At 46.0% G+C, this 16,800-nt stretch overlaps 1 protein-coding gene across 1 annotated transcript in view; it reads left to right on the forward strand.

Moving 5' to 3' along the window:
- LOC126529431 (extracellular serine/threonine protein CG31145-like) overlaps nucleotides 1-16,800 on the forward strand; it is a 65,258-nt gene that overhangs the window by 21,579 nt on the left and 26,879 nt on the right. Inside the window, exon 3 of the mRNA XM_055069840.2 lies at nucleotides 3,243-3,321. Coding sequence (XP_054925815.2) covers nucleotides 3,243-3,321 — 79 coding nt within the window. The remainder of the gene's footprint in view (nucleotides 1-3,242; nucleotides 3,322-16,800) is intronic.

The raw sequence follows: 16,800 nt of genomic DNA on the forward strand, positions 1-16,800 counted from the left end.
ACTGGAACGCCAATGTATTTCGTTGGACCCGTTTGAAAATCAGTATCTCGAAACTGGTGTAGCTTTTAGAATTCGTTCCAAGTGGATACGCCTTGCGAACTCGCCGGCTACAACTCGTGAACTTAAATGTGTGATGTGAAGTTTATAATGAAACAGTAAATTAATGTAACTACGTTAATTATTCAATCAAGCATTTTGATTTCGCGTGGAAGTAATGGCCTCTAGCTTTATGGAGTAATGTAGCTCAATGGTTCGAATTCTGCTACCTGCCATATTCAATATTTTAAACGCTTGGTGCAGCTAAAAAGAAAAGTAAATTCGGCAGAGACACTTAAGACTGCTTACGTATGGGACTGCGAAAGCATTGTGCCCTTTGTAGACCTCAGAAAGTAGTGAACGCGCTCACCTTGCGCACTCATGACGTGGCGCCACCTCCTTTCCATTGGCTGCGCCGTCACGTGCCCAATGACGCAAGCACTAGGCCACACCTTTTAGTCAGCCAGAACCGTGGAGCCCCGTGGTGTCGGGGAAGCGTGCTCGTCTGACAACCCTGGAGGGCTGGGTTCGATTGCCACCCAGACCGAAATGCTCCAAAGCTTTTTCTTCGAAGCCGTTAATTTACTTCGTTTACAGGAACTTCCCTGCGAAATGTAACGTCAGTCCGAGCATTTTTTTACGTGTTCTTTACTCATTGCTGCGTCGGCCATTTTTGGTACCATCGCTCGGTCACGCCGACTCCGAACATTCGCGTAACGGTGCATTTAATGATTTCACATTAAAAAAAGAAAGATCGCCTGCAATGGTGACGGGCACACAACGAGCATGCCAGGAGCGGAGAACACAACGACACCCTGGCTCTGCCAACGAGGCTATATGTTGACCGCGGCGTTGCATGGTGCACGTGTCCTCTTCACTTCATCGTTTTTTGCAGCTTTCTCTGAAAGCTCCCTCACCCTCCGCGCACGCGCCGCCGAGTGGGGACAACACGACAACGGCGACGGCATTTTTTTTTTGTTTAGCAATAAAAGAAACGGTAAACAAAATGAGTGCAGTATAGGCTGCATCGATACAGCAGCAGCTTACAAAGGCGTCAAAGCTTGGCGGCGATCAGGGCATAGTTATTGAGATGTAGAACAGTATGTATGCTCCAACGGTTTGAGCAAGTACAGCCAAAACGGGACACTCCTAAATGTGCGCGGGCGGCTCGTCGAATGCAGCAGCAACCCTGCCACTCGGACTTCTCGAGCTTCTCAGGCTTCTTCGAACCATGGTTTTCCGTACGCCCATCCAAATCCACGCGCTTTCAGAGTGACTGCGGCTGTACTTTCCCAATAACAGTGTTTGTGTGTGTATAAGCCGCCCTCTTTGTGTCGGTTCTCCCTGTGTCAGTGACGCGTGGGTGGGAGCGCGTTTCAGCCATGAGTGACTTATAGCGATTTTTTATCACCCGCTCGACGTACTCGCGTTTAGCCTGTCGCAACGCGTTCTGTATATAGCTTAGCTTGCGCTTCGCCTAAACCGAATGACACGTTGCGCTTCGTCCAGACTGTGCCACTCCACGGGTCTCCGCATTTTTAGGCTTCACTGTTAACTTCCGCGAACTATTAACTATTAACTTCACGTTAACTTCCGGGTTCCGGGAAAGCATTCGTCTCGAGTGAGACGCGTCGTTGTCGCACGCTTTGCTTTAAACATTTGAACGACACCCACGTATATACTCCTATTTGACGGCAGTCGCGGTTGTATATGTTTTGATATATGCTCTCTTATGGCTGCGGCGTCGGCCTCCTTGTGTGTACACGGTCGAACCGCCGCAGTATAGCTTAGTGGCTATGGCATTGCCCTGCTGCAGCTAGGGCTCGAGGTCCCGGGTTCGACCCCCTCCCCCCGGCGGCCGCATTTGGTGCGGGGCGAAATGCAAAAAAAAAAAAAAGAAAACCCGGACGTGCGCGTAGGTTTAGCGCACGTTAAAGAACCCTGCAGGTGTTCGTAATTAATCCGGGATATACCATTACTGCGTGCCTCGAAATCGGGTCGCGGTTCTGGTACGTAAAAAAACAGTGTTCTTTTTTTTTATGATGTGCGTATTCTCTGTTCTCTTTTTCGCTTGTTACACTCACCCTCTCTCTTAATTCCTACTTTATTCTTTGCGTACAGTTCCTTTTGTGTGTACCTTTTTTTCCCCTTTCTAGAGCGGGCAGGCGTTGTGTACATCGTTGTGAAAGTTGCCCGCTAGCTCTTTTTCTTTCTCCTCTTTGTGGTAGTTTTATGTATGCAAGCCTAATAATAGATAGTAATTACAGGAAGCTGTGAAATAACATATTCAGCGCCAGGAAAGACATATTTATGTGACAAAGTACTGGCTGCATTGGCAATATGTATTGCCAATACTTGGCCTGTGTTACACAGCGACGCTTTTTCATGCTTCAAGGGGTTTTTTTTTTTCTTTCTTGGCTACAGGGCTGGAAGGCTGTTAGCAACAGCGGCAGTGGTTTTCCACTGCTTTCGCAGAACATTCCCAATGCAGCGAATGGTTTGCCGTTGTGTTACAGCGGTGCAGTTCACGCTCCTAAGTGCTCCTTTATTCTTTTCTTGGCAGCCCTGCTGGCCAGCTTTTGGCAACATTGGCAACAGTTTGCCAGTACTACGGCAGAACATGATCAATGCTGTCACTTTTTTGTGACTGTTTCTACATGGCAGTGTCATTCACGCTTCGAGTTTGTTCTTTGTGTTTCCTTTCTTGCAAAATAATGGCAACACTAACGGTATTTGGCTAACGCTTCGGCGTGTCATATTTTATTCAGTTAATACTTTCCCACTGTGTTTCGTCGGAGCTATTCGCGCTCTAATTGTCTTTATTTGCTTTCTTGGTTGCCGTGTTGCAATATTATTGGCAACGTCACCAATAATTTGCCAATACTGTGAAAAAAACTTTGCCACTCTGTCACAGTGGATCTACTTATGCTCCAAAACGATCCCTTTTCTTTGAAATTCATTTGTAGTCACAACTTATTCACCTAAATGCTGCGCGATGCGGCGCAGCAACTTCAACAAAAGCTTTTAGGAAGCGTTCTAGTCCTTTGATCGCTGTTCCCGCTTCGATTCTTTTCCCACGTGCATACTGAAGTATTAATGAAGCAAATAATTAAATTAACGCAACCGTTTTGTGAACGCCATTCACTTATGTATGTGCAATAAAAAAATAATCTCAAGGATGAAAAAATCACTTGTTCTCACTTCAGGCCTCAAGGATGGCGGCACGCAGCTGAAGCTCATCATCGACTACGAAAATGGCGGACAGGCTCTTTTCAAGCCCATGAGGTACGTCGCTGGTTCGAGACCCGAGTTCTCGCTTCTCGTGTTGAGCTGCTCGTACGTTCCCCGTTATTTGTCAGAAATATCGAAGCAGCGTAATTTATTCAGTTATTATTCATCAGAGTACACCCTCAATGCCAGAATGACGTTGCAAAATTTGGATGCGATATGGAAGGGCGGGGGGGGGGGGGGGAGGTATGATATTGGACAAGTTTAATTAATGAGTTAAAACTTGTATTTAACTGACCCGTAGCGTTCTGCTTAAAGGGACACTAACGAAAAAAGCGCTCGATCAACTGATAGTGATAACTTATTTTTTGAAAACGTTTTGTTTATAATTAATTTTGCGGCAGTAGTGCATCCATGAAAGAGAAAATGGATGTCGTTTTCTTTTTTTCTGTGTTATTTCGCTCCGGAACCTTAGTGCCGGTCCGTCAGGTTGCCATCATGGATATTCATTTTTTTTTCATATTTGAACCGTCGTTGCTCTCCAAAGTATGCAACGGCCTGACTGTGTGACGTGGGCTTCTCGAGCCCCGAAAACCTGAAGACTGCGACAGAATCTCATGCGAGTGGCAATTGCGAAGTTCGTAAAGAAAGGAAGACGCGTGAAGTTGGGGGCCATGAAAGTAAAAAAAAAAAAGATTTATTGCTTTCGTGTCGTTTCTATTTCTCTTTTTCTTTGAGATCCAGGTGAAGAAAAAAAATAGTCACTAAGTAGTTCGAGAAATAAGTTTTCGCCCATAACTTTCCTCTTCCGGCCATAAAAGAGCGCCATTCCGAAATTATTCCCACATTTTTTTTTCTTTAGCGTTTTTTTCTATTGCGCAATAACCTCCGGCTCATGAGACTCTGCTTGCCAAATGCTGGCAGCTTCAGCGGGATTTCTCTCTCTCTCTCTCTCTTAGGTGAAGCCTCAGACGACGTGTGCGTTGTCTTACTTAATTCCTTGCTTTGCGTCGTCCTCTTTATACTTTGCAAATATCCAGCTCAACTGTGCACCGTGTACGTAAATGCGTACCACTCGATCCGTTCGAAAGAACGCTTTAAGCACATCACGCAACGAAAATGCGTACGCAGCGCCAGCAAGAACTCATCCTAGAAACAAGAACGCCATTCAAGAAAACTTGTTCGCGATAAGACGAAGTACGGGCGTTCACATGGTTCCTATTTTGTTTCGCCTTTACGTAGTAAAGGGCCGCCCATTGGTACAGCGCGACTCGCTGTCGTATCTGTGTGTCGTAAAAGTCTATATAGGTGTGCACATGCAAAAAAGGTCAGCGTAATACATTGTCGTGTTACGCGCGCCAGCTGACTCAGTATACCCGCAAGGAACTCATTCCACTCGCGCTCAGTCGCTCACTCTCAGCTTAATCACTCTCGCTCGCTATAGCGCTCATCACTCGTTCACTCGTGATGACGCTCATTTACTGTCACTCGCCCTCTCACAATCATTCACTCGTTCACGCCCACAATCGTGAAAGAGCTCTAGCGCGTCCGGTGATCCGGTAAACGCAAGCGGACTACCGGATGAGCGGAGGCCTTTCGCGCAAGTGTGCACTACCTGCACGGTGCAGCCACCTGGTGGGCGCACAGCTCAACCAGACAAACAAAGAGCTAATATTACAGTAACGAAGTGCATTCTACTTCCTTGCTGGTGTTTTTAGAAAATACACTTGCTTACTGCAATGTTAGCTCTGTGTTTGTCTGGTTGAGATCTTTGCCACCAAGCGGCCTGCACCGTGCAGGCCACTCAGGCTTGCGGCTCCGTCGACACGGCGAGACGCCCAGGTCAGCCTACGTTTAGCGGAATACCGGGTGCGCTCTAAAAACTCTCTATTCACTTTTTTTCTCACTCGCGTTCGTATGTAGGCTAGTGACCGATCACTTCGCGTCACTCTGGCGGCGCGTCGACTGCGGCCGCCATTTCTCCGTCAGGCCGCGCGCCGAGTTCGAGTTGCATTTCAAATTTCCATGCACCGCGGAATTCACTTTGACAGGCGCAGCGGGGCCCGCTCGTGTGATTTACGGAGCTTTTCGCGGAGTTTCCCTCTAAGCCTCGCTTCTGTTCCTCCTGCATAAGCCGCGGACGAGGCTCCCTTCTCGTCGCTCCTTTAGAACGCACGTGGCTCGCGAATGCGGAAGCAAACTGCCATTTGCGACCACTCCTTTCCGTATTTTTTGTTGTTCCTCTTTCTTGTCGTCATTGTTGTACTCCTCGTTATTGTTCTTCTCCTTTGTCGCTGATGTTATTGTCGTCGCCGTTTTATTTTCTCCTTTTTTTTTTTCTCGTCAGCGTTGTTATTGTCGTCGTCGTCAGGGGACGCATACACTTGGTCAACCCTCTGCACGGGCTCTTCGTCTGCGCCCCCCGAGAGACATCCCTGTGGTGTTCAATAATTTTGTTTTGATTTGATTTGGTTGTTGTCGTTCGTCTTCTTTTTGTTATTCTCGTCGTCGCCATTTTTTGTTCTTTCTCTTCCGGTCATTGCGTATTCACGGTCGTCCTCATTGTTCAGGTCCGCTTGGGAAGCTTGTAATAGAAAAAAAATAACACGTTTGCAGATATTCGGGCGAAATTTTACCGCAGCAGCACCTGGCAGAATAGCCCCCCGCGAAATTGTGCCGGCAAACGAGTCACGGGGTCACGGGTGACCAATGGGAAGGAAGTGCTGGAAACTTTTTCGCCCAGACTACACTCAAAAGTAATTTACGTAAAGTTCATTAAGGGTGTAACTCGATCTATTACTCACGCTCTTACACCGTTTTTGGATGTTACGGTATAAGTTGCAGACCGATTTACACCCGTATTCGCTTTTGAGGGTGTAAATTATTTGACATTGTAGTCTGCCGGGCGACTAGAATATAGTCACTTCTTGTCGCCGTCTCCGCCGTTGTTTCTTTGTTTCCATCAACCTATTATTGTTTTTTTCATTGTAGTAGACGTTCACGTTGTTCACTTCATTTACTGTCTAGGTTACTTTGCTCCTTCTTCCTTGCACTGTCTTTGTCGGGGCTCGGTTTGTTGAGGCAGTTGACGACTTGTCTTCTACCGTGGTGCGCACGAACTTTCTTTCTATCCTGCTTTACCCATGCAATGTAGCCAACTGAACGTCGGTCTGCTTAACCTTACTGTCTCTCCTTGTTCCTTTTTTTTTTCTCTCTTTCTTTTTTTGTTTTGTTTGTATGTTATAAGTTGACTCGTATTGCGCGATATGAAGCCTGCATGTCCTGGCTGAACAAGTTTCCGGAGGTCGCTTCGCAGCAACCTCCTTGCAGTAGTGAGAAAGAAAGAAAGAGCAAGCGGCTTGGGGTCCTTTGTCTTGGGCAGAACACTGATTAGCGAACCTAGCGGTTCGATCATTATGCGCATCCGATCCTTGTGCGGTCAGCGTAGGAAACCGGTCGCGCGCGCTCGATGAATAGCTCTATTGTTTCACGGCTCCTTAAAGCTTCCCTTGCGGTCAGGGTGACCGCGTGAATTCGCTCCAGCAAGGGAATAAGATCGCTCCAAGCGAGAGCCGAGACAGCCTGCGTGCATTTTTTCTATGCGAATGTTATTGTGCTTGCTATATTTGTCTGCGCAAATATAAGTGAACCGCCAATCCTCGCTGAGTCCCTCCGTTTCTTGGGCTCATCTACAGCGACATAGAAGTTAGGGTCCCTCTCTCCCTAACGTCGCGCATTGTTGTGCTAATATTGTTCAATCTACAACCTCATCTCCATAGAGTATAGCGTTTCTTAAGCACGGTGCCCGAAGATGTAAGAAACTCGTTTTAAACGTCAATATTGTTACCGCCCAACCAAGAGTGGCGCCAGTCAGAAGAAGACGATTTTACGTGTAAAGGTGGAATCGGTCTCGACAGCCATCTTGCTTATGCCTCGTTGTCGCTCTTGTAATATCGAAGCACAGAGACGGAGGCGTTTGCACAATCTGTACAATCTACATATGCATTTACACCCTGCCCTGTTACTGGCAGATGACCCGCTCGTGCAGTTTAGTAACTCGTTTGACTTTTTAGAGACAACTGGTTATTTACACCAACTGTAATGTTGCGCAGGTTTACCTGCTCTAACATTTGCGTTTTCTATTGTCCTGAGACTGGCGCAACATGCTCAGTAGCCTTTGCGCCATTAAGCCAACCAACCAAATTGGTAGAGTTGCGCTAACGTTTGGAAATACGATCTCTTTTATTGGCAGCGATTCGGGGATCCAGTATACTTCAACGCATGAGCGGACACCACCCGCCTTGCATGCCTTACAGGGTTCAGATTTCTTCTGTACATGCGCAGATCCGCCGATGCTATTGCACTGTTGCTGCTGTTGTACTTCCTCTTCTTGCCAACGCGTAGTCACGGTCGTCGTCATTGTTCAGGTCTGCTGGTGAACCGCACTAAAGAAAAAAACAAAAACAAGGGAAAAGAACACGCTGACGGACATGCCGGCGAAATAGCCCCCCTCCCCCACCCGCGAAATTGTGCCCCTGGAGCGTACAGCTTAAAATAATGGTTTACAACTCCCACCCTTACACCATATTTGTAAGGCTGTGAGTTACAGACCGATTTACAGCCTTATTCACTTTCAAGGGTGCAAATAAATAAAATAATTTACAGGGTGTAAGCGTGTGAGTGATGGACCGATTTACACCCTTGTTGACTTTCAGGGGTCTAAATCATTTTACAGTATGCGCTTAACTTTCCGTGTAGCATTCTACACAGATCGAAACTTGGAAAGTACGTCACTGACGGAATGAGTATGTAGGCCGACACCGGTACTCAGAGGCGTTGGTGGGCCGATTGTGATACCATTGCACGATATAGGTGTCGTCGGGCTGGTCACAACAGGTTAGCATTTACAGGCCAGAACTTGACCTTCCTTGACGTAGGGGGCGTGTGTCCCCAGCGGGTAAAGCCCCCTAAACTTCGTAGTGACACTCTCCTCCTCCGCCTTCCCTCCTCCTCGTTTCTCCTCTTTTTCACGCTCCCTCCTCGACCGTGGCGCCTCCTACACTGCTCGAGCGTAGCAACGGCGCCAACATGCGCTCCTCGCCACTCCGTAGACGCTTCTCGAGCAAAAATGGCGCTGATGCACGGCGCGAGGGCCCACGTGATGCTATTAGGCCAATAGCGACGCGGTGTCGGCCTCGGTCAGAGCGTGCGAAGGAGGAGGCGGCATTCTTCAAAACGTGGCACTACTTTACGAAGTTTAAGGGGCTGTACAGCGGGAAGCCATTGGCGCATTGATAGCGACGGAGCCGGAAAGAAAGAGCAGAGGAGCGCTGTGACGTAGTGAGGCACGTGACGTGGCGGGGCGCCCTCTGGATTGCGCCGTGCTCTCCACCACAGTGCGCCGCACGGAGGTGGTTGCAATAAAACGGTAGTTCTGGTTCGCGCACGTCTATACGAATTTTTTATTAATTAGCGAATTATTTAGCGATCGTATATATGTATTTTCTGGTGGGCATGGCATAATGAGTTCTATAGCGGTAACTATATGACATACTGTATAGGCGGTAACTCTGGTGTATACATACATCGGGTTTAAAAACCACACACACACACACACACACACACACACGCACACACACACACACACACGCACACACACACACACACACGCTTCTGCTGATGTGTTTCGGTTGACCATAAGTGACGCCTTAGACTCGTGGATTGCACTAGTTGCAGCAGTAGCATGACAGCAGGTCTTGTATAGACGGAAGCAGTATAGGTCGGCACGTCATATAACTCATAGACGAACCATCACGTAGAAGTCCCGCGCAGGTGTCAGTAGATAATCACCGAATGATGGGGTATCGGTCCCTGTAGACAGAATTGTGAGGGAGCTGTGACGTTTTTTTTTCCCCCGTGAAACGGGGTGTTTGTAGCGGCCGACTTGGCGTGTAGGTGTCGTACGGATATTCCAGCGCTAGCGCGCTGCCTCAGAACTGTGGCCACCGCAGCTGTGTTTTTGGCTTTGAATATGCAAATCACCTGACGCGAGAAACGTGTAAATCACCGTAGTTCCTCAGTGGTGATTTGTCCTAGCCGTACGTCGCCTCGCCTCGGGTCGCAAGTTTTTTTCTTCCAAACTTCCTCTAGACCACAGCATTAAAAAACAAAAAAAAAAGAAACGCTGAACTGGTGCGGTTAAGGCGACAAGACGCCGTGTGCAGCCTCGTTCACTTCTGGGGCGAACAACTCATCCGTATTCAAGAGCTTCGGCATGAAGAGACTAAAGAAGTTATTGGCACCCACAAAGTGTGTCGTAATTTGTTATTTACTCCAGTGCTCTCGAGTAATTGAGGCTTCGTGCCGCAATTATTGAGTCGACGGCTGCATAAAGAACTAGAAAGAGACGAAAAAAAGATAATTCGTGTCGGTGCTTCTTTGAACTTTTATTCAGTAATATGCAACCTCCTGTGTTAGAGTAACGATCTCTTCCACCCACCCACCCCTCTCCATTCCCACCAATTCTTTCTGGCTTCGAGCGCAATTTTTTGCATCGTCTAGCAATGATCTCTTCGTTGTTTCTTTGAGGACATTCTTCAGGAGTATAAAAATGGAATTCGTGGTAATTGTTCCGTCAGGTGATGGCCAGTCCCGACCTGAAAAAAAAATTGCGGCCCCGGTGTTTATCACTGGGTTAATCCCGACGGTTTATTAAACGACGGATTGGTAGGCTGCCGGATACTCGGTACGCAGTTACTGCTTGCGCTCGGCTGCACGAGCCCGTTCTTGCGACAGGGCTGCAGCATCTCCGTGGCGTATACGAGCTCGTTCCCGGTTCTGCTCGCAGCGTCGCGTCGCTGATCGAAAGCTGCCTGTTCCTCAGGAGTATGTATGACGCGTGGCCTGCCCGTTTCGGAGCCGGAGAGAAACTGCTGCGCGCGCGCTCGACTGCGACGGAGCGCAGCGACGTCACTACTACCTAAGCCAGTCGCGCACCTGTAGTTCTCTTTCTTTTCGCGCATGCGCATGGGGTTGCGCCGGTGGAGTTCTTAGCGTAGAGGCGGCAGACAGGTGGACGAATGAATCGGCTAGCCATATCCAGCTTCGCTGTAAGATAGTGAGGTGTGTATTCGGCACGCGACGATACATTAGGCTTCACATCGTCGAATTTCTTTTCGTAAAAACGTAGGAGAAACGACAATGTTATACCGAATGGAACAGTATCATTGCTGTCCATTTCGGTGTATGTAGCAGCATTATTACGGGTGAATATGCGAAGTTTCGAATACGAATCGAATATAACACACTAACTATACTCGCATTCGAAAAAATTAACTGTCAGAGTTTTTTCTTATGTCAAAACTAAACAAAATATATCGAAACAACCGACAGTTAAAGTCAGGTTGCTGCAGTTCTCCCTCTACTAAACGGAAGTATCGATCGAAAATTATCAAAAGTTTTCGAAGCTACAAACTACAAAAGTTTTCGAAGCAATGAAAGAAAAAGACGCGCGTCGTGGTGGCAATAGAGGGCGCTGGCGTAGCGCTCCTAAGCGCGAGGTCGCGGGCTCGAATCCCGGCCGCGGCGGCCTGATTTCGATGGCGGCGAAACGCAGAAACGCACGTGGATGCCGCGTATTGTCTGTACTTCCGTGATCGCCAGGTGGTAAAAATTATATACAAGTAAATATATATCCAAACGTGGTACCTAATAATAGCGAAATTAATATTCCTGATGCGTCTGGCATGTAACTTTCACATATTCGATTCTCTATTTGATCCTTGCTGTCCGTATTCAATTCGTATTCGAAAAAAAAAGTTGATATTCGCCCACGTCTAATTATTACATAACGTTAGTTCGGCACGCTGTGCCCCGCCGTTTTGCGGAAAAACAGACTCTTTGCATTGGAGCGCGCATTGTAACCTTGAATGTGAAATAAAGGCCCACAAATACGAACTATCGTGAATTGATATCTGCGTTATGCGCGTTACATCCGTCACATCCCCCCCACCGCGCCCCCCATAAAGTGGTGCAAATGAAGGAGTTCGTTCGGAATTAATACTACTCGGACGTTTGATTCTCGTCCGGTTGCAGCGATACGCCGTGGCGTAATTAGTCGGTTCGTGCGAATGTACGAAATTTTTCAGTACGAATCGAATAGACTATGCGATTCGATTCAGATTTTTCTTGGTGCAGTAGAGGTCTGCACGTTGTTGGATTTCGAGCGTAGCCTTGGAACAAATGATCAAACGAACAAATGATCATCGTCGCTAGAAGAACAAGTAAGTGGTGGACGCCTAAAAAAAATATGATGAGTTGGTAAAGCGAAAACGCGAAAGAGTTTAACAAATGTGTAATGTCTATAGAAAGAATAAGAACAGTCCAGGAAATGGAGCAAAATATACTAGACATCGATAAAGCGTGCGATATACAAAAGAAGAAAACGCCTAAATTATTCCTTTCTCCGTCATTAAGGCTATCTTTAATTGCTTCTCTAACGTCTGAGTACAGCGAGATGATATCATTAGTTGTGGTATTTTGCTTCAGAGTGCACTAGATGAAAAAAGTGGCTTGTCTGATTAACGCATTTTGTGGTACGTATACTTTCGGATTCGGTTCCGAGAATTCGCCGTCGAAATTGAGGAACGCTACGAAATTATGTGCTCTTGGGCAGGTTGGTTTATATACTTGGTGAAACCATTGTATAACGCAAATAAAGCTAGCAAAGCGTCGAAGACTTTTTGTGGTATTTATTTATTTATTTATTTATTTACTTATTTATTTATTTATTTATTTATTTATTAGGAGTAGTACGAGTAGTATTCGACACTTTCTAATAACAAACCGAATACCGCCCTATTCCATTCGGTCTTTGAGTCGAATGGTCGCTATTCGCGAGTACGAATATCTTTTTTTTTCGAATAGCGGTCGAATATTTCGAAACGTGCACTGCGCCCAATTAAACATAATACTGGACAAGAGTGTACGGTAGACTTAAACTCTGCGGGGCATAGGACTGGCACAAAGCGTGAGAGCTCGCATAGTTGCAATGGTGTTGGGCTGCTGAGCACAAGGTCGCGGGATCGAATTCCAGCCACAGCGGCCGCGTTTCTATGGGGGCGAAATGCGAAAATACCCGTGCACTTACATTTAGGTGCACGTTAAGGAACCCCAGATGGTCGAAATTTCCAGGGGCCTCCACTACGGCGCGCCTCATAATGAGAAAGTGGTTTTGGTACGTTAAACTCCATAATTTAATTTAATTTTTTCGCATAGTTGGAGCTGGCTGTCTCTCCGCTCGGACAGGCGTACTTTACTAGCTTTACGGCGATCATTCGCACTTTCCTGGAAAGTCCTTGCGCACGCGAGAAGCATGCATATTTAATTGTTTCTAATGCTTCATTTGCGGACGAGAAATGTGGATATTTAATTGTTCCTAATGCTCCGTTTGCGGCTTCAATAAACGGTGCTCTTCATAACGTGCAACGTAATAACGGACGGAAACTCGCTAACATTACGAATACTAGAATGCGAACATCGTTTATATATATATATATATATATATATATATATATATATATATATATATAATGTTCTGTAAGAGCTCTATTCTATTCGTATTCGAGTCAGTCTCGCGAAAAATTTGCCATTTACACAGTCGCCCAGTGTGTTTCATTTGCGCAGAAAATGGCATCACCATTGAGGAATGTCCCTTTCTGTCCGGAATATGAGAGATAGAAACACTTGAGGCCGCCAACAGAGAAAAATCACCGATGTATAAGCGGAGGCTGTTTCGAATGATTCTGCACCACCTCCGCGTGGGGCTTAGCCATAGCCGCAGCCATAACCATAGCCACTTAGTGGTTATGGCGTTGCGCTGCTTAGCTAATGCTCGGGGTTGCGTGTTTGATACCTGCCGTTGTGGCCGCATTCCGATGGGGGGGGGGAGGCTAAATGCAAAAAAAGAGAGATAAACACGAAATAAAGAAAACCGTTCGCATACATCGATTTAGGTGCCGGTAAGTAACTCCAGGTGGTCTAAATTACGCCGGAGTCTCCCACTGTACGAGGTGCCTCATAATCAGACGGTGGCTTTTTTGGCACGTGAGGCCCTCGGAATTTAATTTACTTATTAACGAAGCTCCCTTCGAATCATTCTGGCTGAACAGATGCATGCATGTATACGTAGCTACCGTAGACACCAGCGCCATGCAGGGTTCTTACTCGTGTACTTTTTTTTGCGGGGAGCTCTATGCGCGATTGCGGCAGTGACACGTGCATCATATCAAGCTGTCGGTCGCCGTTTTCCTCGTCTGAAATGCCGTCGTTTAGGATCCCTCATCTATCTATCTATCTATCTATCTATCTATCTATCTATCTATCTATCTATCTATCTATCTATCTATCTATCTATCTATCTATCTATCTATCTATCTATCTATCTCTCTGTCTGTCTGCCTGTCTATCTATCTATCTATCTATCTATCTATCTATCTATCTATCTATCTATCTATCTATCTATCTATCTATCTATCTATCTATCTATCTATCTATCTATCTGTCTGTCTGTCTGTCTGTCTGTCTGTCTGTCTGTCTGTCTGTCTGTCTGTCTGTCTGTCTGTCTGTCTGTCTGTCTGTCTGTCTGTCTTGTCTTTATGTCTGTCTGTCTGTCTGTCTGTCTGTCTGTCTGTCTGTCTGTCTGTCTGTCTTGTCTTGTCTTTATGTCTGTCTGTCTGTCTGTCTTGCCTTTATATCTGTCTGTCTGTCTTGCCTTTATATCTGTCTGTCTTGTCTTGTCTTTATGTCTGTCTTGTCTTGTCTTGTCTTTATGTCTGTCTTGTCTTGTCTTGTCTTTATGTCTGTCTGTCTGTCTGTCTTGTCTTTATGTCTGTGTCTGTCTGTCTGTCTGTCTGTCTTGTCTTGTCTTGTCTTTATGTCTGTCTGTCTGTCTGTCTTGTCCTTATGTCTGTCTGTCTTGTATTGCCTTGTCTTTATGTCTGTCTGTCTTGTCCTTATGTCTGTCTGTCTTGTCCTTATGTCTGTCTGTCTTGTATTGCCTTGTCTTTATGTCTGTCTGTCTTGTCCTTATGTCTGTCTGTCTTGTATTGTCTTGTCTTTATGTCTGTCTTGTATTGTCTTGTCTTTATGTCTGTGTGTCTTGTATTGTCTTGTCTTTATGTCTGTGTGTCTTGTATTGTCTTGTCTTTATGTCTGTCTGTCTTGTATTGTCTTGTCTTTATGTCTGTGTGTCTTGTATTGTCTTGTCTTTATGTCTGTGTGTCTTGTATTGTCTTGTCTTTATGTCTGTGTATCTTGTCTTTATGTCTGTCTGTCTGTCTCGCTCTCTCACTCTCTCTCTCTCTTTTACCATCGAAGCGCCGTTCTTTTGGCAGTCACGCTATGCGTAAACACTCTCCAGGAAAGGTGTAGACTTGGTGGAAGGAGGGGGTGGTGGTGAAGTGTTGAAATCTAAAAAAAAGGCATATAGATGCAAAAACAAACAGCAACGTAAACAAGCTAATACCCACTAGAGGACCACCAGCTGTAGCTGCGCGTGTCTTATGGCGCTGCACCTTGCCCAACGCGCCTAACGGAAATAAAGCTGGCTTCGGTTGACGTTGAAGGGACAGCGCTCTTCTCCGGCTATAGCAGAAAAAAAAAAGCTGGAAGAAAGGCTCGAATGGGAGGACGCCCAGAGATCCGCCGTGTTGGGATTTGCGTCATTCAATTTGGGACCAGCAGCAAGCAGCACCAGCAACAACAACAAAAACAGCAGCGACAAATATCTGCTTTCAGGTGCCGCTGAATGAATTTCTCGGTCAGGGGCCAAGGGTTTTCGCCCGGTTCTTTCTTTACTTCTCGACGGTTGTCTTATAGGATAAAATCGGCGTCGTGAAAATGCTGGTATTGAAGGAGGGTGAGGAGCACGTTCGTACCTTCTATTATCGGACGGCTTCGAGATACATCAGTTGGTTGTTCGGTCGGTCGGTTGTTTCGGTTCGGTTCGGTTCGGTTCGGTTCGGTTCGGTTCGGTTCGGTTCGGTTCGTTCGTTCGTTCGTTCGTTCGTTCGTTCGTTCGTTCGTTCGTTCGTATGTTTGTTTGTTTGTTTGTTTGTTTGTTTGCATAGTTGGTTGGTTAGTTTATCGGTCGGTTTCGTTCTCCCGTAATTTGACTCTTCCTCATTACACTCATCCGCACTATCTTCTTTGCCTTATTCACTGTGTACTTTACTATAGGACATGGGCATAGGACAAACCAAGATGTATCCACTGAAAGATAAGCAGGATAATATAATCAACAATCTCGAAGGTATAATAAAAGCAGTCGAAGAATTCTATACTGACCTGAACAGTACCCAGAAGACTCAGGAGTGCTCCATTCCAAACAATAATGAATACGATACGGAAACTTCTATAACTAGAGATGAGGTCAGAAGGGCCTTGCAAGACATGAAACGGGGAAAAGCGGCAAGAGAAGATGGAATAACAGTCAATTTAATCAAAGATGGAGGAGACATAATGCTAGAAAATCTGGCGGCTCTCTATACAAAGTGTCTATCGACTGCAAGGGTCCCAGAAAACTGGAAGAATGCAAACAATATACTAATCCACAAAAACTGAGACGTTAAACAACTGAAGAATTATAGGACCATTCGCTTACTCCCAGCATTATATAAAATATTTACCAAAATAATCTCCAATAGAATAAGGGCAACACTAGACTTTAGTCAACCAAGGAAACAGGCTGTCTTCAGGAAGGGATACTCTACAATGGATCACATCCATGTCATGAATCAGGTTATCGAGAAATCCGCAAAGTACAGTAAGCCTCTCTATATGGCTTTCATAGACTAAAAAGCATTTGATTCAGTAGAGATACCAACAGTCATAGAGGCATTGCTTAATCAAGGAGTACAGACCGCTTACGTAAATACCGTGGAAAATATCTAGAGAGATTCCACAGCCACCTTAATTCTACACAAGAAAAGAAGGAAGATACCTATAAAAAAAGGGGTCAGACGAGGAGACACAATATCTCCAATGCTATTCACTGCGAGCTTGGAAGAAGTATTCAAGCTACTAAACTGGGAAGGTTTAGGAGTAAGGATCGATGGCGAATACCGCAGCAACCTTCGGTTTGCCGATGACATTGTTCTGTTCAGCAACACTGCAGACGAGTTACAACAAATGATTGAGGACCTTAACTGGGAGAGTTTAAGAGTGGGGTTGAAGATTAACATGCAGAAGACAGAAATAATTATGAACAGCCGGTCAAGGGAACAAGAGTTCAGGATCGCAAGACAGCCTCTAGATTCTGTGAAGGAGTACGTTTACCTTTTACTAATCACAGATAACCCTGACCCTGAGAAGGAAATTCAAAGAAGAATAAAAATGGGTAGGACCGCATACGGCAGACATCGTGAGCTCCTGACTGGAAGCTTACCGTTATCATTGAAAAGGAAGGTATACAATCAGTGCATTTTACCTGTGCTGACAAATGGGGCAGAAACTTGGAGACTGACAGAGAAGCTTGAG

This window comes from Dermacentor andersoni, chromosome 8 (genome assembly GCF_023375885.2).
Source record: "Dermacentor andersoni chromosome 8, qqDerAnde1_hic_scaffold, whole genome shotgun sequence".
Classification (NCBI taxonomy): Eukaryota; Metazoa; Arthropoda; class Arachnida; order Ixodida; family Ixodidae; genus Dermacentor; species Dermacentor andersoni.